The sequence below is a fragment of the Hevea brasiliensis genome, chromosome 10 (genome assembly GCF_030052815.1).
Source record: "Hevea brasiliensis isolate MT/VB/25A 57/8 chromosome 10, ASM3005281v1, whole genome shotgun sequence".
Lineage (NCBI taxonomy): Eukaryota > Viridiplantae > Streptophyta > Magnoliopsida > Malpighiales > Euphorbiaceae > Hevea > Hevea brasiliensis.
The window spans coordinates 11,147,287-11,160,969 of NC_079502.1; the positions used below are offsets into that span (position 1 = coordinate 11,147,287).

The following is a 13,683-nucleotide window of genomic DNA, read 5'->3' on the forward strand; positions in this document are numbered from 1 at the left end:
AATTTTGGCTAGGAAGCATCTCATTCTTGGGACACGTGGTTTCTAGTGAAGGCATTCAAGTGGATCCCAAGAAAATTGAGGCTGTAACTGATTGGCTTAGGCCTACAACAGTCATTAAGGTGCGAAGTTTTCTGAGCCTAGCTTGCTACTATAGGCGTTTTGTGCAGGATTTTTCCAAGATAGCAGCTCCCCTAACTAAGTTAACTCTGAAGAATGTTCCATTCATTTGGACAAATGATTGTGAGGAGAGTTTCCAGAAGCTTAAGGAGTGTCTAAACACTGTCCCTGTTGATATTACCGATGAGTGATGAAGGATATACCATGTACTGTGATGCCTCCAGAGTTGGCTTAGAGTGTGTTTTGATGCAGAATAGAAAGGTAGTGGCTTATGCTTCAAGATAGTTAAAGAGGCATGAGCAAAACTACCCCACTCATGATTTGGAAATAGCGACTGTAGTCTTTGCACTAAAGATCTGGAGACACTACCTGTATGGTGAAGTGTGCGAGATATACACCGACCACAAGAGTTTGAAGTACATCTTCTAACAGAGGGATTTAAACTTGAGAAAGAGGAGATGGATGGAGCTTCTAAAGGACTATGATTGCACCATCCAGTACCACCCTGGGAAGGCCAATGTAGTAGCAGATGCTTTGAGCAGAAAATCTTCTGGCAGCTTGGCGCACATACCAGCGGAAAAGAGACTGTTGATTCAGGAAGTACATGAGTTGATGGATCAAAGTCTGATCTTAGATCTTTGAGATGAAGGAAGGGGTATTGTTGGCTCATTTTTCAGTGACACTAGACCTGCAAGACAGAGTTAGAGTTTCCTAGCACAGAGACTAGCGATTGATGAAGATCATAGAAAGAGTACAGCAAGGTGAAGGTGGTGAGTTTGAATTTGCCAATGATGGCACCCTCATGCAAGGTTCTAAGATATGTATGCCCAATGTGGACAATCTCAGAAATGAAATCATGCGAGAGGCACCCTATACACTGTACAATGTCCACCCAGGCTCTACCAAGATGTACCACGATGTGAAAGATAGTTATTGGTGGAATGGCATGAAGAGAGACATAGCAGACTTTGTGTCCAAGTGCTTGACTTGTTAGAAGGTGAAGTTTGAACACCAGAGGCCATCAGGGAAGCTGCAAGAGCTCCCTATCCTAGAATGGAAGTGGGAAATGATTACTATGGATTTTGTGACTGGGTTGTCTCGTACCACGCAGGGATATGATTTGATATGGATAATTATAGACCGCCTAACTAAATTAGCTCATTTCTTACCTGTGAAGACCATATATTCTGTTGCACAGTACGCCCGGCTCTATATTCGAGAAATAGTCAGATTGCATGGGTTTCCTGCTTCCATAATATCTGACAGAAGGCCCCAGTTCACTTCTCAGTTTTGGAGGAAGTTGCAGGAGGCACTTGGCACACAGTTGAACTTTAGTACTGCTTTCCACCATCAGACAGACGGACAGTCCGAAAGGACAAAACAAACACTAGAAGATGTGCTTCGCATGAGTGTTTTGGATTTTGGAGGTCAATGGGATGATCAGCTACCTTTGGTGGAGTTTGCCTACAACAACAGTTATCATTCCAGCATAAGGTTGGCACCTTATGAGGCACTATATGGAAGAAAGTGTAGGTCTCCTCTGTGTTGGAAAGAAATGGGAGAAGCGAAGGTGCATGATGTAGACCTAGTGCAGTATACTTTAGAGATGGTTCCTTTAATCAGGGAACGATTGAAAACAGCTTTCAGTAGGCAGAAAAGTTATGCAGATCCCAGATGGAGGGATGTGGAATTTGCAGTAGGCGACTACGTATTTCTGAAGGTTTCTCCAATAAAAGGAGTCATGAGATTTGGGAAGAAGGGCAAGTTAGCACCCCGGTGTATTGGACCTTTTGAGGTTACTGATAGAGTTGGAGCAGTTGCCTACCGGTTGGAATTAGCACCCAATCTTTCTCACGTTCATCTTGTATTCCACATCTCCATGCTCAGGAAATACATTCCTGATCCTTCTCATGTGCTACAACAGTATATAGTAGAGCTGAAGGAAGAATTGACGTTTGAGGAGCAACCTATAGCCATAGTGGACTACCAAGTGAGGCAGCTAAGATCAAAATAAATCCCTATGGTTAAGGTTTTGTGGTGGAGCCAGTAAGTGGAAGAGTGCACCTGGGAGTCAGAGCGGGACATGCGTAGCAAGTACCCTTGTCTATTCAATGTGTAATTCTGTACTTTATTCTACCTTGTGTAAAATTTGAGGATGAATTTTCTATAAGGGGGGAAGAATGTAACACCCCTAATTTTTAAATTTATTATTTTGTGAGTAAATATTGATATTTTATTTTAATTAAAATTTGAAAAATTATTTGAGATTTTTCGGATTTTAGAAATCGGGTTCGATTTTTTAAAAATATAAAACTTTGATGATTTTTAAAAGTTAATTTAAAAATCACGTGGCAAAACTAAAAATATATTTAGACTCGACGAATTTTTCTGAGTTTTCTATAATTTTTTTGAAATTTTTGGGCCTTGTTTTCGGTCCCAAGGTAGAGTAAAAAATTTAAAATTTTGTATCCTGAATCGAACCGGACCGAATCGGACCGGTTGAATCGAACTGGCCTCCCTCCTTCTTTTCTTCTCTTCCCCGCGCTTCCCGACCCTTCTTCCTCTCTCTCCCGTTTTCTCTCTCCTCCCCACGCCGGCCAGCTATCGCCCCAGCCTCCCTAGCTTGCCGGCGCGCCACCTCGCCCTTCCCTCCTCGCCGGCCGCCGCCTGGAACTCCAGGAAAGCGCCTGTGAAGCCACATGACGCGTAGCACGATGCCTCGCCTTCCCGGCCGAAATTCGACCGATCCGGCCATTGTTTGGGTTGGGTCTTGTGCCAAACACCATCTACACCTCGAGAGCTTTCCATAGACACCAAGAACACCAAAATTCATCAAGCGGTTTGTCCAATTTTTGTTCGAAAATTTTTAGCCCATTTCTACTTTTGGGCTAGATTTCTCGCAACCCGTAAACCTCAAGAGAAAACCGAGAATACCAGAGCGCTCCACTCATCGAGAGCTTCGTGGCAATATAAATTTCAAAATTTTTCAATACCGTTTTTCGATGGGTCTCACGAAACTTTGTAGTATTTTTCCGAGCATTAAATGAGCTTAGAAAATTTCGTAAAAATTATACACTAACCCTCGTGTTGTGGGTTTCATGTAGATACCTTCAATTCATGGAAATTAGACAGTTGTCCGAGTTAGTGAATTTTCGGCTAGATAGACAGGCTACCAAAAAAGTCTCGGAATTGGATTGAGATTTTGACTACCCCACCATTGTCAAATGTCCCGAGAGCGCCCTCGGAGTCGGAATCGGCATAGGTAAACCCGAACCTTACTTTTTCGTAATTTTCTAGTGCTTGAATGGGATTAAAAATCCATAAAATATTCGTGGTAGCTCAGAAAATTATGATTCTTTTTTCATTAGCTTAGTAATGTTGCTAAGGACCGCGAGGTAAAGTTTTAGAATTTTTAGAGCTCATTTGGATAGGTTTTGCAAAAAGGGTCAATTATAAGGATTAAACTGTAATTTTACATCGTGTGATTGATGACTGTTTGGATGGGCCCAGGAGGGGCCGTGTGATGTGATTGAGTTGTGGATATATGGTTTGTGGATATAGAAGCGTGTTTTAAGTCTTTTTGCAGATTAGGTAGCTCCTAGGTATAGGGGAGACTCCACCGGATTTTCGGCACGACTTAGGACATCTTTGATTTTTTCTTAGCTTGTATTGAGTCAAATGTACTAAATAATTGTAATAAAATTGTCAGGTGAGCTGGGACATCCTTCCTACTCCGCCCAGCCGCCACAGTGACTTCGTTTAAGTTTGTGAGTAAAATATTAATTTTAATTGTAATTTCAATATTATTTTATGTTCAAGCATGTCCATGCATCACTTATAAATATGTATTTATGTAGTTAAACACTAGACACGTTTTTATGTTGCATTCATAATTGTTGAAGTGCCATGGATGTTGTTTGTAGTGATTTGGAGCAGTGTGCGTGAATTGGTGTGCATGTGGTATGGTGTTGGCTATGGACAGGACGGGTAGACACAGCTTGAGATCTTAGCTGGGACCCGGTCCTTCGGGGTAGACACAGCTTGAGTTCTTCGCTGGGACCTAGATTTGGTTTATTAAGCGAAAGTCTGGCTTGAGTTCTTCGCTGGCACAGGTTAGATTAAGAGGGCTGTATAGGGGATTAGCTCCCATATATATGTATTCTTTAACATTATCGGGTAAGTGAGTACTCCAAATTGCCTTTTTGATGTGATTTGTAAGAAAATTATGACGATATTGCATTTCACTTCATAGGGTGCATTAGCTTTAGATAAAGATTATGGTTAAAATTGATATTTTATTCTCTGAGTTGGACGCTCACTCCTGTTTATTATTTTTCCAGGCTACAGGAGGATATTTGTTGTGGTTAACCTGCTTTTCTTCTTCGTAGGTCGTCTATTAATGTTTGTATAATTCTGTTAACTCCTATAACTCCGCATGTGTTAGAAATATTTATTTGATTGGGTCTATAATATAATTTACCATGTTGGACCTGTAAACTTATTATATGCATGTATGTTGGACTGGATGAGGGAGCTGAGCTTCCATTTGACTTTATGTTATTATGAGTATGTGGAGGGTGAGCTGAGCTGCCCAATTGATTATATATTGTGTTTACAGATTGGGTGAGTCAAAAATTTCCCGTTGAAAGGTCCATTTTATGGCCGGACTCTGTCCGGTTGAATTCTTGAAAGTGAGCCCAAATAGGCCTTAGAGTTGGGTTGAGGAATAGTTAGGCTTACTACGGGCCTCGGGGACTTTAGGTTGGCCCAGGTCCTAGTGCTGGTCCGGCCCATAAGTTGGGTCGTGACACATATAATTAAGAAAATAAAGAAATTAAAATTTTAAATTTTTTTAGCTTAAATCAAAAAATTAAAATGTTCATTTTTAAAATTAAAAATTTGAATTTCTTAATTTTTTATTTAAATCAAAAAAATTAATAAATTTAATTCATATATTTAAGTTTTAGGCTAAATTAATTTTAAATAAAAAATTAAATTAAAATTTTTTAATAAATACAAATACTAAATTAAGTATTTTGCCTGTGTTTTGAGTAAGAAAAGCAACTTATAAAACTCAAAATTGAATTAATAAATTTGTAGTAATAGAAAAATGTAGAAAATAATAAAAATAATTAAAAAAAATCCTGGACCTCATACGCACAATCTCTTTCGCGTTTGAAAAGATGTTCCTTTTCAACTGCTCAAAAGGCCGCTCTGCAACTCCAGGAGCAATCGATGTATTCAAGTATTTTTATGTATTTATCCAATTTATTTTCGATATATTATTCCTTAATCTCAGGTTTCATTTGAATGGCTACTCGTTTGACAACTCCTTGTTCATCTTCTTCAACCAACTTCTCTCCTTCCTCGTCTTTCAACAATGAGGCAAAACTCTTCACTAGATTTATTTCCATGCCAAGAAAATATGGTCTCTCCACATGGGTGTCTCATATTCATTCAAAAACGCATGCCAGAAAGCATTTCCTCCTCAACTCCTCTAACGAGCATCCTCTAAATGCTTTCTCTTTGCAGGATGGTAAGTTCTTAATCACTTAGCTTGAAGTTTTAGTTTTAGTTCTTTAATTCTCCTATTTTAAGTTTTAGGATATTTCAGAAATATTTTGGTTTGATAATAATGGAGACTCTGTATTATTTGTCTTATTTGTGAATGCTGGATTTGGAAATTGGAATAGCATATGTTCATGTTAGGATGTCATGGCCAACATGAAGATAGGACCCTTGAGTTGGCTTTGAAATGAGAGTAATTGTTCATTAGAATATTATATCCCAATTGTTTTTTTTTTCTTCTTCCATCTATTAGTTGTATACTGGAAGCAAATTTTTTCTTGATTGCCCCAACAACTGGAACTCTCACTGATTCTCCAATTCGTGGTAGGATGGCTGTTTTGTTGTCAGCAGAAATAAGTAAATAAATGGGAAAACAACAACCTCTTTTGAAGTTGAGAAACTTGATCAACAGTCTAATTGTCACATAGCATGTCCACTTTTTTTTTTTTTCTTTTCCAGTATTAGCTTTTCAATGAACTGTCACATGACTATGCCTTTCAACGCTGCCCACATTTGTTCTGCATCATTTTTTTTTGTTCTATTACTTAATATTAATCATTGGGTGAGATTTTGAAGCAGGTTTAGCTGGAAATCCTCTAGCCAAAGAACGTATTGAACCTCCAGGCAAAGAGAGGCCATCCATTCCCATGTCAGAAGCCGAGAAAGAAGAGTCTACTCTCAGCATTACTGTTGTTGGAGCTTCAGGAGACCTTGCTAATAAGAAGATTTTTCCTGCACTTTTTGCTCTTTTCTATGAAGATTGTCTACCTGAGGTTCTAAATCTTGCTACTTTATTGAGTTTTGCATTGGGATAATGCAGTTAAATTAATATGTTTCAGTTTAGTAATAGTGTCCAATTCCATAAGTCGATGGCTGCTGACCAGTTTCTGTTTTCTCTTTAATGTTTTCTACAAAGAATTTTACAGTATTTGGTTTTGCTCGAACTAAGTTAACTGATGAGGAGCTAAGGAACATGATTAGTAAGACATTGACTTGCAGAATTGACAAGAGGTTTTTGACATTGCTATTCTATTTTGTACGGGCACTACTTAATTATTTGAACTTTCTTTTCATTATAACTATTAACACATAAGAGGATGTACAGGGAAAATTGTGACGACAAAATGGATCAGTTCTTGAAAAGATGTTTTTATCAGGCAGGTCAGTACAACTCTGAGGAAAGTTTTCTGGAATTGGACAAAAAGCTGAAAGAGAAAGAGGTGATGTATTATGAATCTTGTAAAAGCTTGTGCAGCATTAAATGTTTATTGTGTGTTTTACAATCTCTTTTGGGGTAAATGCAGCAATTTGGTGGTCATCAATAGATTTTAGCGGCAGATGTTAAAATTGATTTAGACTTTTTTACCAAAATGAATCAGCAATTGGGGTGCTCAGGATATCTGATAAACACATCCTACTGCCCTCTAATTACGTCAATTATTATGCTCTAAATTTAGTTTTTAAGGTTGGTGATTTTATGTCAGTGTTGTATATTTGAAATCCCATTGCTTTCTAATTTTATTTTTTTAGTTCCATATAGCTGATTTCACCATGAGCAGCTCCAGCTGTCAGGAGTGTCTTTGTTTCCAACTCTTTGCATTTGTCTGTGCCAGTGGGGATGGAAATCCAACTTCATATCTAATATACACAACTAGTAAACTTCTAGCAATGAGAAATTGGCTTTATGAGAACCAACTTCATGTCTAATGCATGTTTTAGTTTCAAAACTTTTTAGAGTAACTATTGATCTTCAATATCTTTTAAAAGAAATAATAAAAAAAGGTTGGGTAAATTCTTTTAATTTTATCATGGAAAACAGGAGTCTAATATAATTTTGTTATTGAGATCATCTTGAGATAGAGTAAACATGAGGTATTAAGTTGATTTTCTCTTTGGTGATGATAATGAACAGTTGAGATTTTATTAGTCCCTTTCTAAAATCTAAGTTTTGAAAAAAGATCCCAATTTTTTATTTTGAAATATCATAGTTGAAATTATGAAAATTGAATATCGTATGTTTGTACTAACACTAAAGAATCAAATCTTAATTTTGAATCCAAATAGAAGTTTTCTTTTATCTGCTGGCATTGCCTCAAATAATTATGTGGTTGATGGAATTCTTTATTGCATTATCAATTCTCTTATAAAATGTCATCAGTGTGAATTTATTTATTTAATAAAGATTTTCTTGAAGAAACTAATTATAAATTAATGCTTTTTTTTAGGCTGGAAAATTGTCGAATAGGCTGTTTTACTTATCTATCCCTCCAAACATATTTGTGGACGTGGTAAGATGTGCCAGTCATAGAGCTTCTTCTGCGAATGGGTGGACAAGAGTGATTGTTGAGAAGCCATTTGGTCGTGACTCTGAATCATCTGGTGAGCTAACCAGATGTTTGAAGCAGTATCTGACTGAAGATCAAATATTCAGGTTCATTTCACTTAGTTGCCACTCATTTCAAAATATTCATAATTATCAGAGAAGTCTATTTATGTTCAAAATTTATTAGGATTGATCATTACTTGGGCAAGGAGCTTGTTGAGAATCTATCAGTCCTTCGTTTCTCAAATCTTGTTTTTGAGCCCTTATGGTCAAGGAACTACATCCGTAATGTACAACTGATATTTTCTGAAGATTTTGGTACGGAGGGACGTGGAGGGTGAGTTATTTATGTTAATGGTGATATATCGTTGTTAAACAAAGATTGTTCTTAGAAGGATGAAATTCTTGAGTTCTACTTTTTAATTCATTTGATCAGATACTTTGACAATTATGGAATCATAAGAGACATAATGCAAAACCATCTGTTACAAATACTAGCATTATTTGCAATGGAGACGCCAGTTAGCTTAGAGGCTGAGGATATTAGGAATGAAAAGGTATTGCAAATAAATGTCCTTTATCACGAAATTATTATGAGTTGGTCTTAAATTGGTGACTTAATTAGGATGTTTGATTCAGGTTAAGGTTCTGAGGTCAATGAAACCACTGAAACTTGAAGATGTAATTGTGGGCCAATATAAGGGCCATGGCAAGGGTGGTAAATCATATCCTGCTTATACAGATGATCCAACAGTGCCAAAGGATAGTCTTACACCAACATTTGCAGCTGCTGCTCTTTTCATTAACAACGCCAGATGGGATGGAATTCCTTTTCTTATGAAAGCAGGCAAAGCTCTTCATGTTAAGCGGTAGGTAGAACATCTAACTAGGATCACCCCTCTTCTCTCTGTTATGTCCTGCTAGATTAGGATACAATGATCTTATGACCTAATGATTTTCTGATGGAAATCCAGAGCGGAGATCAGAGTGCAGTTCAGACATGTTCCAGGTAACTTGTACAAGCGGAATTTCGGAACTGATTTAGATAAGGCCACAAATGAGCTTGTACTACGTGTACAGCCTGATGAAGCTATATATCTGAAGATCAACAATAAAGTTCCTGGTCTTGGAATGAGATTAGATCGCAGTGACCTAAATTTGCTATACCGAGCAAGGTAAGAAGATTTACAAGGAAATGATAGGGTAGAGATTATGCCAATAATTTAACTATTTACCGTGCTAAACTCTTCATATGACCTTCATGGCAATTCAAATCTGAAGGAATACTCAAATTTATTTATCATTCCTGCATTGCTGCCCTTGGTATAGGCTAGAAGCATACAGCCTTCCACTTGCATAGTTTGAACACATCCTTCATGTCACAATGAGAAACCTTACTATTATGCCAAGGCTCAGTGTTAAATAGTTTTTCCTGATATAACTGTTACTGCAAAAGCAGAATTATGGACTAACGACTTTTTTCAATAGCAGTTGGAAAATTCTTAAAATGTTGTTGTTCTTCGGTTTCATATTTTCAAGGTAATTAACATTTATGAGTCAATATGAAGGTATCCGAAAGAAATACCAGATGCATATGAGAGGCTTCTTTTAGATGCAATAGAAGGAGAGCGAAGGTTGTTTATCAGAAGCGATGAGCTCGATGCTGCTTGGGCACTATTCACACCATTGTTAAGGGAACTTGAGGAAAAGAAGATTTTTCCAGAGCTTTACCCCTATGGTAGCAGAGGTCCAGTGGGAGCACATTATCTTGCTGCAAAACATAATGTTAGATGGGGAGATCTTAGCGGTGAGATTTATGAATAGAGAAGAGTTCATTGGAGCTGTGGTGTATAGGTGGTGGAGAGCATTTTAAAGAACTGAATGATATAAATTAAGATCAAAGTGGTAATCATTATGTATTGTTGAATAATAAGCAAATGAATGATATAGTTAAAATCAATGATGGTTAAATTATGTGTTTGCCTGAGTTTATTGCTTTTCTTGCCAATCAATGAGACCATATGCTCAACTGTCTTGGCTGAAGAAAAACTCCTAATCCTAAATGTTGAAACATAGTTCTACCTTGTTGCCAATGTGGAAGCATTGAACTCAAAAAATCAAAAAATAAAGAAGAAACAACATGATAATAATATTTACATAATTGACTCTCAAAATAGGCTATCATCTTTTACTATAGGTGTATTCTATGATTACTTGATTTAAAACAAAGTAAAATTACTTTTTTTTATGAAAAATAAGGTGAGTTAACGAAATTTTATAGTTTATCTCATTAAATTTTTGTAAAATGATACTTTTTTCTGTAAAGTAGTCGATTACGGAAAGTCTATTAACTTACGAAAAAAATAAAATTTCTATAATATTTTAAATTATTATATTTTTAACAACATCTTATATTTTAATTAAAATAATAGATATTGAATATGAAATGATAAATAAGTATATTTTATTTAATTTTATTTATAATATTTATAATATTATTAAAAAAATATTTTTTATGTTCTTCCATGTAAAGAAATTTTACTTTTCCCGTTAAGTTAATAAATTTTCCGTAATTGAAATTTTATGAAAAACAACATCAATTTACAAAAATTTAACAAAATAAATTATAAAACTTCGTTTAATCACTTTACTTTTCATAACAAAATAATATTTATTCTATTTTAAACCCAATAATTATAGAATACCCCTTTACTATAATCAAATAACTATATCAATAAACTCACTTTCTATAAATCCCATTACATCTAAGAGATTCTCGTTGATCAAATTATTACTAGTAATAAATATATTAGTTTGTCCTTATTCTCTTCTAAATATAACTTGATGCATTTAATACTTTAACTACATTATACATATCATAAAAAGTGTTTTCACTGCAATTTGCAAGTCATCTCTCTCCATGGGACTACAATGGAGAAGTCTTTTCCCTTGGACTCTTGTCTTTTCTTCACACTTCACAATGGGCAAAGGCTATCTTTTTTCATGGGCTGCAATGCAATAGACAATAGTCTTTCCTTTTTGAATTATGGCCTTTCTCTTCTAATGGAATAAAGCTAAACTCCTCCCACGATACTCCACCACTTACTTTATGAATAACATCATAATAGAAAAAAAAATTTTTTTCTTCTATGTAGGAAATAATCATTCATCTAATTAAAGAACATTTTTCTCATTCAAATTGAAAAAATTCTTTTTCAAATCTGATTAGGTTTTTAACTATATTCCAACACTAAACTTTGTATATTATAAGATAATATTATAAAAAAATTTACATATATATGCAAATGTTCAAAAATAAAACACATGTAATTTTTTTCAACTAGTTCCATTGAAAGCTATTTTCTACTTTTCTTTTTTAAACGTAGTCAAATTACTTTGTATTAATTAGTTTTATTTTTTATATTAATTTTTATATTTGTGTTAATTATCTAATTTTTTTTATTTCATTAATATAATACAATTATAGGTAATTAATATATTTTTGTTTAATTAACCAAAACCGATGAACAGTTTGTGGGTCAGATCCATACAGTAACCGGCCCTGCACCACCATAAAATCTTTGGCTGCTTCCTATGCTCTAGCTATCTAGCTCGTAATTAATTTGACGTAGAAAAGTAGGAAATCATAATCACAGAAAAATTAACTCCCGAATTTTTTAAAAGAAAAGAATTATTATTTAATTTTTATATTTTAATAAAATTAATTATTTAATATTTTTATTTTAAACAATATATTATTTATTTTCTTTATTTTTTTTAAATTCATGAAATGTTTAGTTTCTCGTTATTTTAAATCTAAATTTTCTCTAATTCAATGTATTTTGAGTAATATAATTATTTAATTTTTATAATTTTAAATTTATTATTCATTCAGTCATTATCTATAATTATTCTATCTTTTTTAATTAATTAGACTAATAAAAAGTTAACTATATATAATAAGAGTTTATTTGACATTACTACGGTCATGACCTAAACTTTGGGCCAGACCAGCATTAAGACTTGGGTCAACATAAGACCTTCGAAATTCGTAGTAAGCCTAATTATTCATACCCTAAATATTAAGCCCATAAATGTAATTCAATTTCAAGGAAACAAACAGATAGAGTCTAGCCATAAATTGAAGTATCCAATGGGGAGTATCAACTCACTTGACTTGTAAACACAAAATATTAAAATCTAGGGAGCTCAACTCACCCTCACAATTCCTAAACAGATAAATAATCAAATGGAAGCTCAACTCTCTATATCCATAGAAAATAAATATCTCGAACATCCCAACATGTCCACATAATAAGTTTACAATTCCAAAAGATTAAGTTATTACAACTCCATATAAGATTAATATACTACTAATATATGCAAAGTTATAGAATATGAATCAAGGAAATAAAAACACAATTAAACTTTTTTGGTAAACTTGCGAGAAAGAAAGCAGGTTATTTTCAAGAAGTACACCTATCACCTGAGGAAAAATAATTGAACAGAGGTGAGCGTTCAACTCATAGAGTAAGATATTAGTTTTAAATATAATTTTCATAATTATCTAGAATTAATGTATTGCCTGGATATGAAATGCAACATAGTCACGTAGTATCAAACAATTCAAGCAATATTCGCACAAAAGATAATATGGAGCATGCGCATACACGTGTGTCACATCAACATATATACATATGGGAGCTAATCCCCTATACAGCTCTCTTAATTCCAATATTTGCCAGCGAGATCAACTCAAGCTAGACTTTCGCTTAATAATCCAGGTGCAGGGATCAACAGATCAACTCAAAGCCGTATTTATCTCAATTTATTCACATATAAGGATTGGGTCCCAGCGAGTCAAGCTCTAGCCGCGACTACCCATCCTACCCATATCCATATCCACACCACACGCACGCTGACACACGCACATAGCTCTAAATTATCTTAAGGCGACATCCATAATAATTTAATTAAATAAATATGCAATACAAGACATGCCTAGTATTTAACTATATACATATATTTATAAGTGAATGCATGGGCATGCCTTGAATATATAACAATAATATTGAAATTATAAATAAAATCAATATCTACTTACAGATCAATCGGAAATCATTGAGGTGGCTGAACGGAGAAAGAAGGTTAACTTGGATCACCCAAACAATTATATCTATGAATTTATCAAAATTAAAGCAAAACAATAATTTAAATTGTCAAAGACATTCTAATTTTATGCCGAAAATCCGGCAGAATTTTTCTTGTACTTATAACTTACCCAACCTGCAAAGCAACTCAAACAATACTTCTAAATCCAAGGGACTTAGGCCCATATCACAACAACATCATACGGCCCCTCCTGGGCCCGCCAAACTGGATAAATTCTAAGTAACTACACAATTCAGCTATAAGCCTTAAAACTAACATTTTGCAAAAACAATGCAAACTAACCCCAAAAATTCTATAAACCTGTCTCGCAGTTCTTAGCAATACTGTTATATTATTGCAAAAGAAATTATAATTTTCTGGCTACCCACGAATATTTTATGAATTTTTATTCTAAACACGGCCTTAAGCAAAAAGGGCATTTCAGAGTTCGGGTTTACCTATGTCAATTCTGACACCTAGAAAGCATGTGATGCGTCTGAAAATGGTGAAAAACACTGTAATAT

General features: G+C 34.8%; 1 protein-coding gene across 2 annotated transcripts; it reads left to right on the plus strand.

Moving 5' to 3' along the window:
• Positions 1-5,274: 5,274 nt before the first annotated feature.
• LOC110644691 (glucose-6-phosphate 1-dehydrogenase, chloroplastic) lies at positions 5,275-9,982 on the plus strand. Of its 2 annotated transcripts, none has more exons than XM_021797595.2 (10): positions 5,275-5,653; positions 6,262-6,458; positions 6,602-6,696; positions 6,791-6,905; positions 7,911-8,116; positions 8,196-8,345; positions 8,445-8,565; positions 8,648-8,877; positions 8,983-9,183; positions 9,577-9,982. In XM_021797595.2, the coding sequence occupies exons 1-10, from the start codon at positions 5,428-5,430 to the stop codon at positions 9,830-9,832; spliced, it is 1,797 nt and encodes a 598-aa protein (XP_021653287.2). In that variant the 5' UTR covers positions 5,275-5,427; the 3' UTR covers positions 9,833-9,982. The 2 variants fall into 2 exon arrangements, with proteins under 2 accessions (XP_021653287.2, XP_021653288.2); XM_021797596.2 differs by having other exon boundaries at positions 5,276-5,653; positions 6,265-6,458.
• Positions 9,983-13,683: the final 3,701 nt, after the last annotated feature.

Excerpts from the sequence above, each read along its gene's own strand:
- LOC110644691 (XM_021797595.2), top strand. The coding sequence starts at position 5,428 with ATGGCTACTCGTTTGACAACTCCTTGTTCATCTTCTTCAACCAACTTC. Across the intron at positions 8,566-8,647 it reads AGGATATTAGGAATGAAAAG|GTTAAGGTTCTGAGGTCAAT; the intron begins GTATTGCAAATA and ends TGTTTGATTCAG. Across the intron at positions 8,878-8,982 it reads AAAGCTCTTCATGTTAAGCG|AGCGGAGATCAGAGTGCAGT; the intron begins GTAGGTAGAACA and ends ATGGAAATCCAG.